General features: G+C 37.2%; 1 protein-coding gene across 1 annotated transcript; it reads left to right on the top strand.

The window, feature by feature from the left end:
- Positions 1 to 459: 459 nt before the first annotated feature.
- pspc1 (paraspeckle component 1) lies at positions 460 to 12,830 on the top strand. Its single transcript, XM_015003111.2, has 10 exons — positions 460 to 948; positions 1,725 to 1,874; positions 1,973 to 2,124; positions 2,935 to 3,030; positions 3,114 to 3,310; positions 3,391 to 3,475; positions 3,717 to 3,837; positions 6,701 to 6,758; positions 9,208 to 9,344; positions 10,776 to 12,830. The coding sequence occupies exons 1-10, from the start codon at positions 565 to 567 to the stop codon at positions 10,947 to 10,949; spliced, it is 1,554 nt and encodes a 517-aa protein (XP_014858597.2). The 5' UTR covers positions 460 to 564; the 3' UTR covers positions 10,950 to 12,830.
- The last annotated feature ends 208 nt before the right edge of the window (positions 12,831 to 13,038 follow it).

Genomic DNA, 13,038 nt, shown 5'->3' with positions numbered 1-13,038 from the left:
TTTATCTCTGGCTTGTCTATGGTTTTTGTGATGTTGCTTCTCATTAAGTTTCTTGAATGCAATTGATTTGAGGGGATGTATTTCAGATTAATTAGGCTGACAAATCACCAAACCCACGTCATAATTAGTTAAAGTTCTTAAAAATTAAAATTTTGACTTTGAAATTATAAGTCTTAATGTTATGTTTGTGCCTTCATATCTCATAATTCTGATATTAAAAATCAAAGCTATTGGTTTGATTACTGTCATAATTATGACTGTCACAAAAAATTATGTCTATAATTATATTTTGAAGGTTAAGACTTTCCGTGCAGCGTCATAAAAGTCGCCTGAAAGTGTTTATGTATTTTTTTTATGTGCAAAATCGTCTATCGTAATTTTCTGTTGAATTCAACACATGGCCTGTAGAGGGCAGCAGCTCCCGTTCCCTGCCCAACATCGACCGCAAATCTCCCAAGAACAAAGCAGAAGAAGGTCGCCATCTTTGAAATTCGCAGCAGGTTTGTTGCAGCGCAATATTTGAATTAAGTCTGGTTTAATTTACATAACAGTGAAATAAGCTGCATGGCCAGCCGAAATATGCACCAAGCGAGGATGCTTGGTGCCAACTCTCCTCAGCCGGGGAGGCGAGGGACGGACTCTCCGGCCTCGTCGGAGCCGACACCGGCGAACAAAGGCAGCCCGGCCCCGCCGCAGCAACAGTCTCCCGCGGCCGAGCAGAGTGAAGGAGCCGCGGAGGAAACGGGGGAAGGCCCGTCGAAAATGACTCTGGATATAGCAAGTTTTCGGAAGCCCGGAGAGAAGACGTTCACCCAGCGCTCCCGCCTCTTTGTCGGCAGTCTGCCGCTGGATATCACGGAGGAGGAGTTCAGAAACCTGTTCGCTAAATATGGGAACATTAACGAGGTGTTCATCAACAGGGAGCGGGGATTTGGATTCGTTTGCTTGGTATGTTCATAACTGCACCTAGGTGTTTCAATTTGCCTTTGTTTTTAATAAGTATTTTTGTTTAAATTAATTTGTATGTGTTTCTCAGCCTTTTATGGGTTATTGGGATTTGATATCAAAATACCAGGAGAATATTATTCACTATCCAGTATGAATTTAGTTCCCACAAGTTTGACCCGGAAGTGATCCGCGCCATCTTAGTAGGCAAGTGCATGTGCCATACATAGCAGACCCATAAGTTTCAACGAACAAAAGATGTCAAAAATAATGTTTTGATGGGAACCAGGCCAGAGCTAGTTATAAGCTTGTGGCTAGTTTGTTGTTGTCATAGCAACTCCATCGCTACTGCCTGCCAAAATGGCTGCCAGTTACGAAGTTCACAGAAGAGTGAATGGTTAACGCATATTATTTAGCTATGTTGTTGTTAAATGTATAACTTTTTAAACGATAGTTATTATATGTGTTACAATTTTTACAAAATATTTTTAAGTTTTAAACAAGATTTTTAAATGTTGAATTTCATAATTTATTTGTGTTGGTCTTCCACAATAATTTGAAAATAAATTATGTATTATTATAAGTAGCAGACATTTATTAAAGTGAAGTTACTCGTAAAAACAAACTTGTTTTAAAAATATTCAAAAACTGTTGGACATTATTTTTGGTTTTAGTTAAAAACAGCTGTTATAAATAGTTGATTACAGCTTTAAAAAGTTGAGTTGGAGGTTCAGTTTATTATTGGTTACCCTGAATGCTAATCCACCATTGTTTTGCAGGAAACCCGAACTCTGGCGGAGATCGCTAAAGTTGAGCTGGACGGGTCGGTTCTGAACAACAGAGCACTAAAAGTCCGCTTTGCGACACATGGAGCTGCACTCAAAGTCCGCAATCTGCTGCCAGTAGTGACAAACGAACTACTTGAAGAAGTAGGTTAGAGGTGAAACTGAACACTAAATAAGGGCGGACCTCTATGCAACCACAGTTGATTAAAAAAGAAACGCCAAAAACCTGTGTGTATCCTCAGGCGTTTTCTCAGTTTGGACCTGTGGAGCGGGCCGTCGTTGTGACGGACGACCGCGGCCGTTCCACTGGGAGAGGCATCGTTGAGTTTGCAAGCAAAGTCGCCGCCCGTAAAGCCCTGGAGCGCTGCAACGAGGGAGCGATGCTGCTGACGACGTAAGCGTTAACAGACTGAAAACTCTATGTCTCTTTCAGTTTCAGATTCGCACAGCGTATAAATGGATGAACTTTAGAGAAATAAAACGCAGGATTCGTACGGGTGCTTGAATATCAATTAGGTGTCTTAAAGGTTTGGAAACAGCTCAGTTTTGAAACAAAGTACAAGCTAATGTTTGATTAAAAGCTTAAATCTGGAAAACCTTATTTGCAGTTGAAACCAGATATTTTCATACCCCTAATAAAACCTTTTATTTCTCGCTGTTTGAAGTTAATCAGATTCAACTTTTCTTGTTTTAGGTCAGTTAGAATCACCAAAATTATTTCTTTTTGCAAAATGTGAAAAAACTTAGCATGGAAATATTTTAGAACCTTATTTTGTACATTTCTTTCCTTCTGTGTGTTTGCATTTAATTTGAGCAAGAAGGTAATTTCCCTTAACACGATTTGTTTGGGTTGTTCAAATGTAATAATGATGATCTATTATTGAATTTGGGGCATTTTTTTTGTTAAATGTTTTGTTCTTGGTACAAGGTGTGGTGAGAGAAACATTTCAAAACATAAAAATGTAGTTATATTTTAGTTTACTTTGCCCCTGCTTTACAATGTAGAATAATGTCACAAGACATTATTAATAACAGTAATAAATTATATGCTATGGTGAATTGAAATAGTCTTTTTTTTTAGTTCTTTGGTGGTGTTTTTATCTCCAAAGTGTGGTGCTGGAAAAGTTTGAAAAGAAAAATGCTTGAATTTTACTGTGGGAAAAGTGAAAATGGAGGCTAAACCATGTCATGTTGACGATCTCAGTACTCCATGTCCCACCATCGTGGAGCCAATGGAGCATCTGGACGATGAAGATGGTCTCCCTGAAAAGATTTTGCCAAAAACTCCAAAGTATTACAAGTAAGCAATATTTATTCATCTATTTATTGATTTCTTTTGGTTTGTGTTGCGTCTGCGATTGCATCACTTTCTTATTCCGCCAGAGAGCGGGAGCAGCCGCCCCGATTCGCCCAGCCCGGCACGTTCGAGTTCGAATACGCGTCTCGCTGGAAAGCTCTGGATGAGATGGAGAAGCAGCAGCGAGAGCAGGTCGACCGAAACATCAAGGAGGCCAGAGAGAAACTGGAGGCGGAGCTGGAGGCCGCCAAGAACGAACATCAGCTCATGTTGATGAGACAAGGTGAGAAGCGATGGCTGTTCGTCTGTTTCTCTGTAGGGTGTAACGTTTTAAAACGTCCCCCCATTTCTTCTTCTCATTAGATCTAATGAGACGTCAGGAGGAACTGCGGCGGCTGGAGGAGCTGCGCAACCAGGAGCTGCAAAGACGAAAGCAGATAGAAATGAGGTGAAGAAGAATCTCGAGGAAGAAATTAGCATCTATTCCTACTGGATAATCCCATTATTTAATTGAATATAAATTTAGTTAAAGCTAATGCTGCAGAAAAGTCTTTCTATTAGCGATGTTTAAGATCAGCTGGTGATAGAAAGCTATATTAGGAAAACGAAGCTAGTGAGGGGATTCTCATGCTGCTGCGTCGTTTTTATCGGATTATTTTGGTTTCCGTCTGAACGCTGTGTGTCGTTAGGCATGAGGAGGAGCGACGGAGGAGAGAGGAGGAGATGATGAGGCACAGGGAGCAGGACGAGCTGAGACGCCAGCCTGACGGCGGTGGTGGCAGCGGCTTCGTTCCAAACTACCATGAAAACGTGAGTACAAACGTTTGGTCTTCACCAACTCATTCAGAAGAGATGAAACGAAGACAGAAAGTCAGTGTCGTATTTTTTTTTTATTATGACCTGAGTTGGTCATACTGCACAACAAAAACACTTTTTATTTGGTTTGTTTATTTTGGTTGAGTCAGTTATTGATGTTAAATTAAAAAAACTGACCGAATATGATCAGAATTTTTTATTTTTTTTTACTATTTTCTCCACTTATTGTTCCTTCAGAGCATAAATAAGTATCAATAAATTCAAAAATATAACTAAATGCAGATATTCTGTGCAATTTAGTAATATAAGTCGCATTTTTTTAAGTGAATATTTATGATTGTGACGCATGAATGCTCTGCCATGCAGACACCGTCCTGCAAAACTATTTATTACCTTAAAATAAGTAACAATGTTTATTTATCTTCATCGTTATCACAATAGTGCTGCAAAATTTGGAAGCAACAATGTTTGACATGACCAAATGTCTTTAATAAAATATAATTTATTAATGTTATTTGATCCATAATGTTATTTGTAAACTTTGGGTTCCTGCTGTATGAACTGTGCATAATTTCATTTGGTAATGAAGCACATTCTTAAACACATTCTTAGAACAAAGATTATCAGATTTATTTTCTCTATTGCCTTTGATGAAAGAGGCAATAGTTTGTGACCCAGATTCTGTCGGATCAGTTGTGTGGCGGTGCACAGCTTTCCCACACATATTCAGAGTATTTATCTATTTTTCATAAAATGTAGGAAAGAGGAGTTTGTTTCCTACTTTGTCTTTAAACAGAAATGAGTCTGGTATCATTTGCTGAAAGGCAGATCTTGAACAAAATGTTCTGGTTGGACAAATAAAAACACCTAAATGAGCACTTATTACTCCAGTGGAGATGCTGACCACTTCCTGTGTGTGTTTGTGTTCTGTGGTTACTTTTTGTCTCAATGTCTATGAGGAAATGAATTCACAACTCTTGAACGTCTCTGAAAAGTGTAAAAACTCTGATCATTTTTGCTGTTCTTTTATGTCTTTGTAGCACTTTTTAGACACTTTTGTTTGTTGCACATCACCCTTTCTCCATAAGAGAGTAAAGCAACAAGTCCATTTAATTCAGTGTGTAAATCTCAGTAGTAATTAGCGGTAATGTCTAGAACAACCACTAGAGGGTGTGAGTGGCGACCAGAAACTTTCCATTTTTTGCTTGTCCTCTGACTCTTTGACAAGGTAAACATGCTTAAGCATTGGAGTTATGTAAAATAAATAATAATCTGCTCATATTTCCTGCTTCTTAACATTAGATTTTGTTGCTCTGGGTTTCTAATTCTTGATTTATACTTTGTGTATTTATCCTTATGTAACTTTTCATCAGGGTTTAATTTGATTTTCCACTAGATTTTTTTGTTTTGGTATTAAAGTTTTTCTTCTGACTCAGATATTATTTGTGTGATTTTTGTACATGAGTTATTCTGTGCATTTCATTCACACATATAAGTGATAAAATTCATTTTATATCTTTAACTCTAGCTTTTTTTAGTTAATTTTAAAACACATCTAACTATACTGATACTTTACACTTGAATGTGTAAAATACAAGTTATGTAGTTAAATTACTGTAATTACTAGGTGTAGTTTTTCATAATTTTAACAATTTGAACTGGAGAATACTTGGTTTTGTTAAGAATTTTCTTATAGCTTCCTAACTTTCTGATATTAATACTTTGATATTGCTATCAGAAAGTGTTGCTGCTGTCTTATTTCTTCATTTTGCTTCACTGTTGGCTGCATTAGGTAAGGTATGAATTAAAGATATTCTCAAGTTGTTGTAAGAGATTAATTATCAAGTTGTTTTCAGTTATAAAATCTCTTATTTTTGCATTTAGAAGCTTCCTCTAAAATCAGACATTATTGACAATTCTGCGTTCCAGCTGGGGAAAAAATATTGAATCCCCTGCTGATTGGATAAGTCTCCTAAGCTGTAGATATGTAAACCCTCCTTAGTTTTTATATTTCTTATACATTAGTGTAAAGAGACTAATGTATAAGTTTCTTTACACTAATAAAACCAGATAAATACATGACACCAGGTAAAAAACAGATTTTAGATTATTTTCTCAAAGTAACAGCCGGTGTTGTGGCTCCCAGATATTTCTGACTTTACAATCTGCACATCCTGGACTGGTTGCAAGACCATCAGTAAGAAATTTGATGAGAAGCAGAAAACTGCTGCATTTAGAAATGGAAGAACTATGAGTATAAGATGCCCTCTATCTGGAACTACATGCAAGAGCTGGACCCCAGTTCGTCTGCTTTCGGTGGGTGACGGCTTCAAATCATCGTATTGGGCGTTCTTCAATCAGCCAGATGAGCAGAAGATCAGACCTGCTGAGTCTTAAAGAAAATTATCAGCTGAGGATTTGAGCTACGAAGGAACAAAACAAAATCCCTCCTTTGATGTTTCCAAACCTGCTGACCAGCTGAACATTTTGTCACCAACAAAAGTCGCCCAACACTTTCTGTTTTCTCCTCTTTGTTTTTCTCACCATCCTCTAGTTGGTTATTTTTTGCATCAGAACAGAATACGGCTACTGTTTGTCTAATTATTTAATTATCTGCCTAATTAGTTCGAACATGAAAATTAAGATTTCCTCTAGAAGAGAAAGAAGTTTTAACTGCATAGTGACTGAATTTCTTTGATAAAGTTTCTACATTTATTTGATCAGTTTGGTTCTTCAAAAACTTCATGTTTTTTGTCAGTTATGCATTAAAAGAAATGCTAGATCCAAGATTAATTTGCAGGAGTTTGTTCAATAATGCTTCAGTTTTATTCTGAAGACTTTTCTTCACTTCTTTCAGAGGGAACAGGAAATGAGAGTGGGTGAGCTGGGCCCTCGTGGAGCCGGTAATATGGGAGGTACGGGCATGACTGTGCAGAGAAAATATCTTTGTGTTTCAATTTTTCTTCATAGAGTTACAGCAGGAACATGAATGTACAGTATTTGATATACTTTGTAAATGAGGGAGCAAAAGATTAGAAAGCAAAGTTATTAGCAAAGATGTGGACAGTCATAATTCCAGTGAAGTAAAAGCTTAAGACATCTTTGCATTTAATTGGTTTTGGATTAATTGGATGCACAATAACATCTTGCTAAGTGGAGAATGAAGGACAGAGACCAAGTATAATCTTTTTTTATTTTTTAAAAATAAATTAATTAGTTAAAAGATGACATAAAAACGCAGGATTGCACATCACCTTTATAAATACTTTTTTTTTATCAAAGTCTACGGGCGCGTCGAGGTTTATCTTGTTTGAAATGTGTTTGTCTTATTTTTGTCATTCTGTGCTTCACATTTTTATGCTTTTATTGTTTGACACATCTTCAGCTGTCAGCATATTTTTACACATCACCTAAAACCCTCACATGTATAGAAAAGGGTTTCTTGTTGTTTCAATACAAGAAAATGGATGTTTGTATGTTTAAGAGTGATTAGCAGCTACTTTAATTGACGAGTTGGGACTGAAAAAGCTGTGGTTTCACATCTACAGTATCAGCTCTGGCTATGAAACTGGTATAATTATACTAACTCTACTAAATTACTACATTAAAGACATGAGCCTGGTTGACATTTTGTTTTATTTTCTCCTTTCATATTTGTAATGAAAATGAATCACATTCCTGTTTTAAATCTGTGCTGTTTTGTTACCGAACTTATGCATAAAGAGAATCATCGTTTCATTAGGTTTTGGAAAACCTCTTCTCCACTATCAAGTATTTCTTGTCCGGTTCGGTTCTGGGGAAGTTGGGTACATCTCTGTTGGCAGTGTGTTCCTGGGCCTTGAGCCAGATATTTGCAATAACCTTGGGCGGCTAGTTTAGTTGTGGATTTCCCTGTCCAGTTGACGTTGTCTGCTCTCTTCTCCCACAATTGGTAAAAAGGTTGGACCTCAAGGTTTGACCATAGAAATATCAGCTTCCATCCCGCCAAGAGCTTTGATCTCATCATCGATTGAAAATCGTACTTAAGATGTTTGAGGAGTCTGCAAGTACCGCTTTTGTTCATCCAGTGATGGATGATTGATCAAATGGGGTCTTTTGAAAATCAAATCGCTTGTGTGCAATGTCCTTCTTGGCCAACAAAGGGAGGAACTGCGCAGCTTTGTTTTTGGTGTGATGAACTGCAGAGTGTCAGGCCTGGCAGTGGTTCTAATGTATAAAAAAATAATGCAGGTTTGTATCTCCCGACTCGGGAGGGATCCACCTCTCATCCTCTGAGAATTTTTTTCTGGGTGGGAGAAGTTTTAAATCTGATTCAGGAGGAGCAGCGTTGTTTTGAAACGGTACACCAACTATTAACCATCAAAGGAATCCAGAGTTGGTCGTGGGACTTAATTGTCAAGTCTACTTATTGTGTTAGGAAATTATTTCAAGAGTTGTCTGGTCCTTGCATGGGCTGTGTACTTGTCCAAAGATGAGCTTGTTAAAAGTTTCTTTCCAATGTTTTGATACGTAAGATGAAGCAGGAGGTGGATTGACAGATGGGGACTTCATCTGCGGTTAAATGGAGCATCCATGTGCATGGCGTCACATTGTATTGCTTTGTCCAATCTAGAAACCAAAAGTGGCTAAAACGAACTTCCATACAAGGTTGACGTAACCTGCTAATGCTCTTCGTGGATGAGAGAAATCTTCATTGGACTGTAGAACAACAAGAAGCCATTTTTAAGGGGTTCAGTGAGTTGTTTTTGAGGAACATTTTTGGATTTTGTCACAAACTGGCATTGAAGAAAGAAAGCCTTCTGGTTGGTGCTGCCAAAATGAACCAAATCGGCTTTTGAAAACCGTTGGTGAAAGTACGTCAATAATATAATCTGGAACTGTAGTAGAGTAATTATATTACATTTGCTTCTTTATCTTACTGTTGGTTTGCTTTGATACCTTTAAACCATTTTGTTAGTCTTGTGTAGAATCCTCCTCGGATGTTACTCGTCTTGCCACCTCTTGTTACTGCTCTCCTTTTCTGTATTCCCTGTGGCTACTGTGATGTGCAATCCAGCGGTTAAATGCAGCATCCATGTGCATGGCGTCACATTGTATTGTTTTAAAGAACAGTTCACTCTCACTCTGTTTAATGATGTAGCTGAAGTCAACAATATAGCATAGTTTATCAAATGTTTTATTTCCAATTATAGGATTGACTTGATGCAGAGTTTTTAATACCTATAATCTTTTAGAGTTTTACTCTGCACAAAGCGTTTTAGTTTGATCAAATTGTAACAGAAACTAGTTTTAATTTGCAGTATACATGAAGTAGTTCCAGACGAAACAGACTGATGAACCAATAATCCGTTGTTTTGCGTGTAGATGGGTTTAACCAGGCCTCTGGAGGGCCCACTGGTAACCAGGGGCAAATGATGGGCGTGAGTGGAAGGGGAGGAGCCATTGCCCCAGAGGGAACATCAAATATGGGGACACCTATGATGTCAGAGAATGGAGCCATGGTAACGTATCTAAAAAAAACAAAACGCTTGTCTGTTCATTAATATGATCGGGTTCAAAAACAGCACGAGATTTCTTTGCATTGTGTTGAGAAAACTTTAGTGGAGCTCTCAAATATCGGAACCAAAACGGATATTAGTATCTCTACCACTTTCTCTCATAATCCACAAATCTAACCTTTGTGGAATAGATGCAAGAAGAAGTCTATTGCTAAAAAAGCCACATAGGGGACAAAGCAAACATGTAGAAGAAGGTGATCTGGCCAGAGGAGACCAAAAGTGACAGCTGGCCAAAGTTGGTGGGAAGATGGATGGAGCTAAAAACAGGGCAGACCTTGAAAAACACCTGCAAAGGACATGAAACTGGGACAGAGGCTCACCATGATCCCAAACACCCAGGCAGAGCTACGGGAGCATTTCCTGTTAGAATGGCTCAGCCAAAACTAAATCTAGTTGGAGAATTTCTGATATTCAGAAAGTGTCCATATAAAAACTTCACGCAGTCCGAGATATTTTGCAAAATCTTCCATCTGTAAAAATGTAAAGTTTTTGGAGACCCTAAAAGACTTAGAGCAAACTGATTGGATGAAGACTTGAGTCAGTTAGGCCTGACACCATTACAAATTTTCCAGAAGTTATCACGATAAACTATTCCTTTAATATTGTTCTTTTAAGACCATTTTTAAGTAATATAATGGTAATGACAAAACAATAATGCAAGAACGCATTCTCCAAGATCATGAACATTTCACATGGCAACTGGAAGACATTTTACATACCCAAAATAAATAAAACAGCAAATAAAATAAATTAAGAAGTCTTTGTAAACAAAATTGACCTTCAAAATATGCGCTGGTTGAGACCAAAACACCAAACTAAAGACTTTTGTCATCCAGTTTTTGGTAGAAAGAGAGAAAAAAGATAAATGATTGAGTTTGTTTGTTAATCAAGCCATTAATTAATTTATTGATTATTGTGACAGGCCTAGTCAGAATACTGAATATAAATTATATATGATGAACATAAATCCGTCACCTTTGCAGTTACATGCTACTTGTTTAATTGATTAAAACATCGTACACTAAAGTTTCTGCTGGTAAATGTGAAATGTTTGAGGTAAATATAGTTCTGCTAAGCACTGTTGATTAAAAAGTAGAAGCTGTTTTTCAAAAATAAAAGTCTCGAAGGAAATGTTAAGTTTCTTTCACTAATGGTCGTTTTTTTTTTTCTTTTCTCCTTTATCTTTGGGGGTCACCTTTCTTTTTCCCCCTTTTCACTTGGATGGTGACAATTGGATCAAACTCAACCTTGACTGAACTTTGACCTCGATTTATAAAATACCTCTACGACCCTCACCACTATTTGGATCAACTGGATCCATGACTCCTTACAACTGCTCCTTGATTCTCGTTAACCAACCCCTGTTGCCCTCAGCGTAACGATAGGTACCCTCAGGGCGGATCAATGGGCGGTCGATCGGAGGTCGAGTCCCCAAAGCAACAGCAGCAGCCATTGGGGCCGCAGGGTGGACCAGCTCCAGGATATAGCAGAGGCAGTCCAAGTCCAGGAGTCTTTGACGGCCCAAATAGCAAACGCCGCCGATACTGACGTCTAACGGTTCTCATGTGGATCAGCAGCCAGTGCAATTTCTTCTTTTTCTACACAAGACCTCGAGGTTACCCGTCACCATCATGACTCCAATTTTCTGGACAACAGAGCGGCATGATTTTGTCCTTTTGTGGATTGACTTTTGGATTGTTCTACCAGTTTTTAGAAGATTTGGATTAAAGTCTTCGACCTTGTCATTGCAAACACACATATTGGAAATTAAATTTTTTTTTTTTTTTTTTTCATTTTGTGGATATGCAAACAGGTTTGGGTCGGAATATAGCCTCCATTGCTTTCTAAGGTATATTAAAGGTTCAGACTTTCTGCTCCATCATTCTCCACCTGTCAAATAGATGTTTGCTAAGCAAAAACATAGGAGGTTGACTAACTCACGGTCATTATTGCTTTTTGAGTGTTTTACTAGTTTCTCCTGTAAGTCTGGCCAATATTTGTCCAGACCCATCTGCTAGTAAACTTTGATCATGTGATTAAAAAGGAAACTAAACGAGGTCCAAGAAAAAAGTGGTTAAAAGAACCAGATGCTGGTCATTTCACCCCTTTGCCATTTTTTTTTATATTAAGCAGCTACATTATGTTTCCAAGCCCCGTTGGCAAGTCTGTCCATGTCCACATCGTCTCTGGCACTTGTAGTCTCACTTCCTGGCAAAAATATTATTGCTCTCAAGTTGATATGCACTGATTAAAACAATGTTTAAAGGTTTATATTTCAAAATATGGACCATAGGTTTCATTTGAAGTCTATGTTAACACTTTGCCTTGAATGTTGGCACTAGGCTGCAGTGTGGATTTGTTTTTTTAGACGAACTTTTTTATATTTTAGCATCCATTTTAATTTGCAAATGTGTGCATATCCTTGTCTTGATGTTTGGAATATAAATTTTATCCAAGAAGCTTTTACTGTGTCAGATTTACAAATGAGTTTTTTGCGTTCTAGTTTTATGCATAATTTACAAAATCTAAAAAAAAAAAGTAAAATGAAATCATGAGTAAAATTAAAGGATTTTAGCGGTATTTGCTTTCAGATTAAAAAAAAAACTTTAAAGAAATTAACAGCTTCCACAGTGCAAAATGGAAGTAGAATGAGCAATATGGCAAAGAGGTGAATCAGTACCTTAAGAATTTATTGCCATGTTCAGAATATTCTGTTACAACCTATTTAGTTAATTTTATGAACATTTCTTATCAGTTTTTGGACAGCAACACTTTTAAACTTGAATTAAAATGTTTTTCATTTAAAACGGAGCGTATAGTTGGTGCTTTTTTGTGTTGGTGTACATAATGTAGAGTCTGCAAGATCCTTTTATCGGTCAACTTTACACTTCCTGCTGTTTGTATAGATTTTTAAAAGAAGTGATTATTCTTAACTATAGATGCGAATGATCACTTGTGTTGTCCTTTTGTTATGTGGATTGTACAGTTGTACAATGACAAAGCAAGAGCATATTTGCATTATGAATGAAAGAAGCCACTGAGTCGTCACAGGCTTTATTTACCTTCAGTGATTTTGTTTATCCAGTGCAATGATTGCGACATCTTGAACTCATCAGAGAAGTTGCTGTGGGTTAGAAATCTTGCAATTAAAAGGTTTTAAATATTTTTTTTTTTTTTTTTTTTTTTAAGTGTTTGTTACTTTCTGAAACTTTTCCATGACAATGAGTACTGTGAAATCCTCCTTTTATTCATTTTGGGGATTTTATTTCTCATCTTTTTTGCTCAGAACTGCAGGAAATGTTCTGCAGGTTTTGTGCAGCTTGTATTTGATGGTCAAGAGAAATAAAATGTTTTTTTTTTGTCTTTATTTAAACAAACTGTTTTTGTTTTTCAAACCTGATGAACAATAAATATCATATCCATCCTTTACATGTTTGATTACAAAGCGTCACTTCTAGTATTTTCATCTTATTTTGTGTAAGTATTATAGTGAAGTGCGAGGATGGATAGCGAGACTCCTGCAAAGCTATTTTCTTTGGTTTCCTGGTTTCGTTATTTATTTTTGGGGGGAGGGAGGACGTCAAGGAAATTTTTTGTTTAGAAAAATTGGAAATGTTGAGCAAAGAGTGAGATTCAA

The sequence above is a fragment of the Poecilia mexicana genome, unplaced genomic scaffold (genome assembly GCF_051168715.1).
Source record: "Poecilia mexicana isolate PSO_F unplaced genomic scaffold, ASM5116871v1 scaffold_2, whole genome shotgun sequence".
NCBI lineage: Eukaryota > Metazoa > Chordata > Actinopteri > Cyprinodontiformes > Poeciliidae > Poecilia > Poecilia mexicana.
The sequence above is the reverse complement of the archived record's forward strand: the minus strand, read 5'-3'. Positions and strand labels throughout refer to the sequence as shown.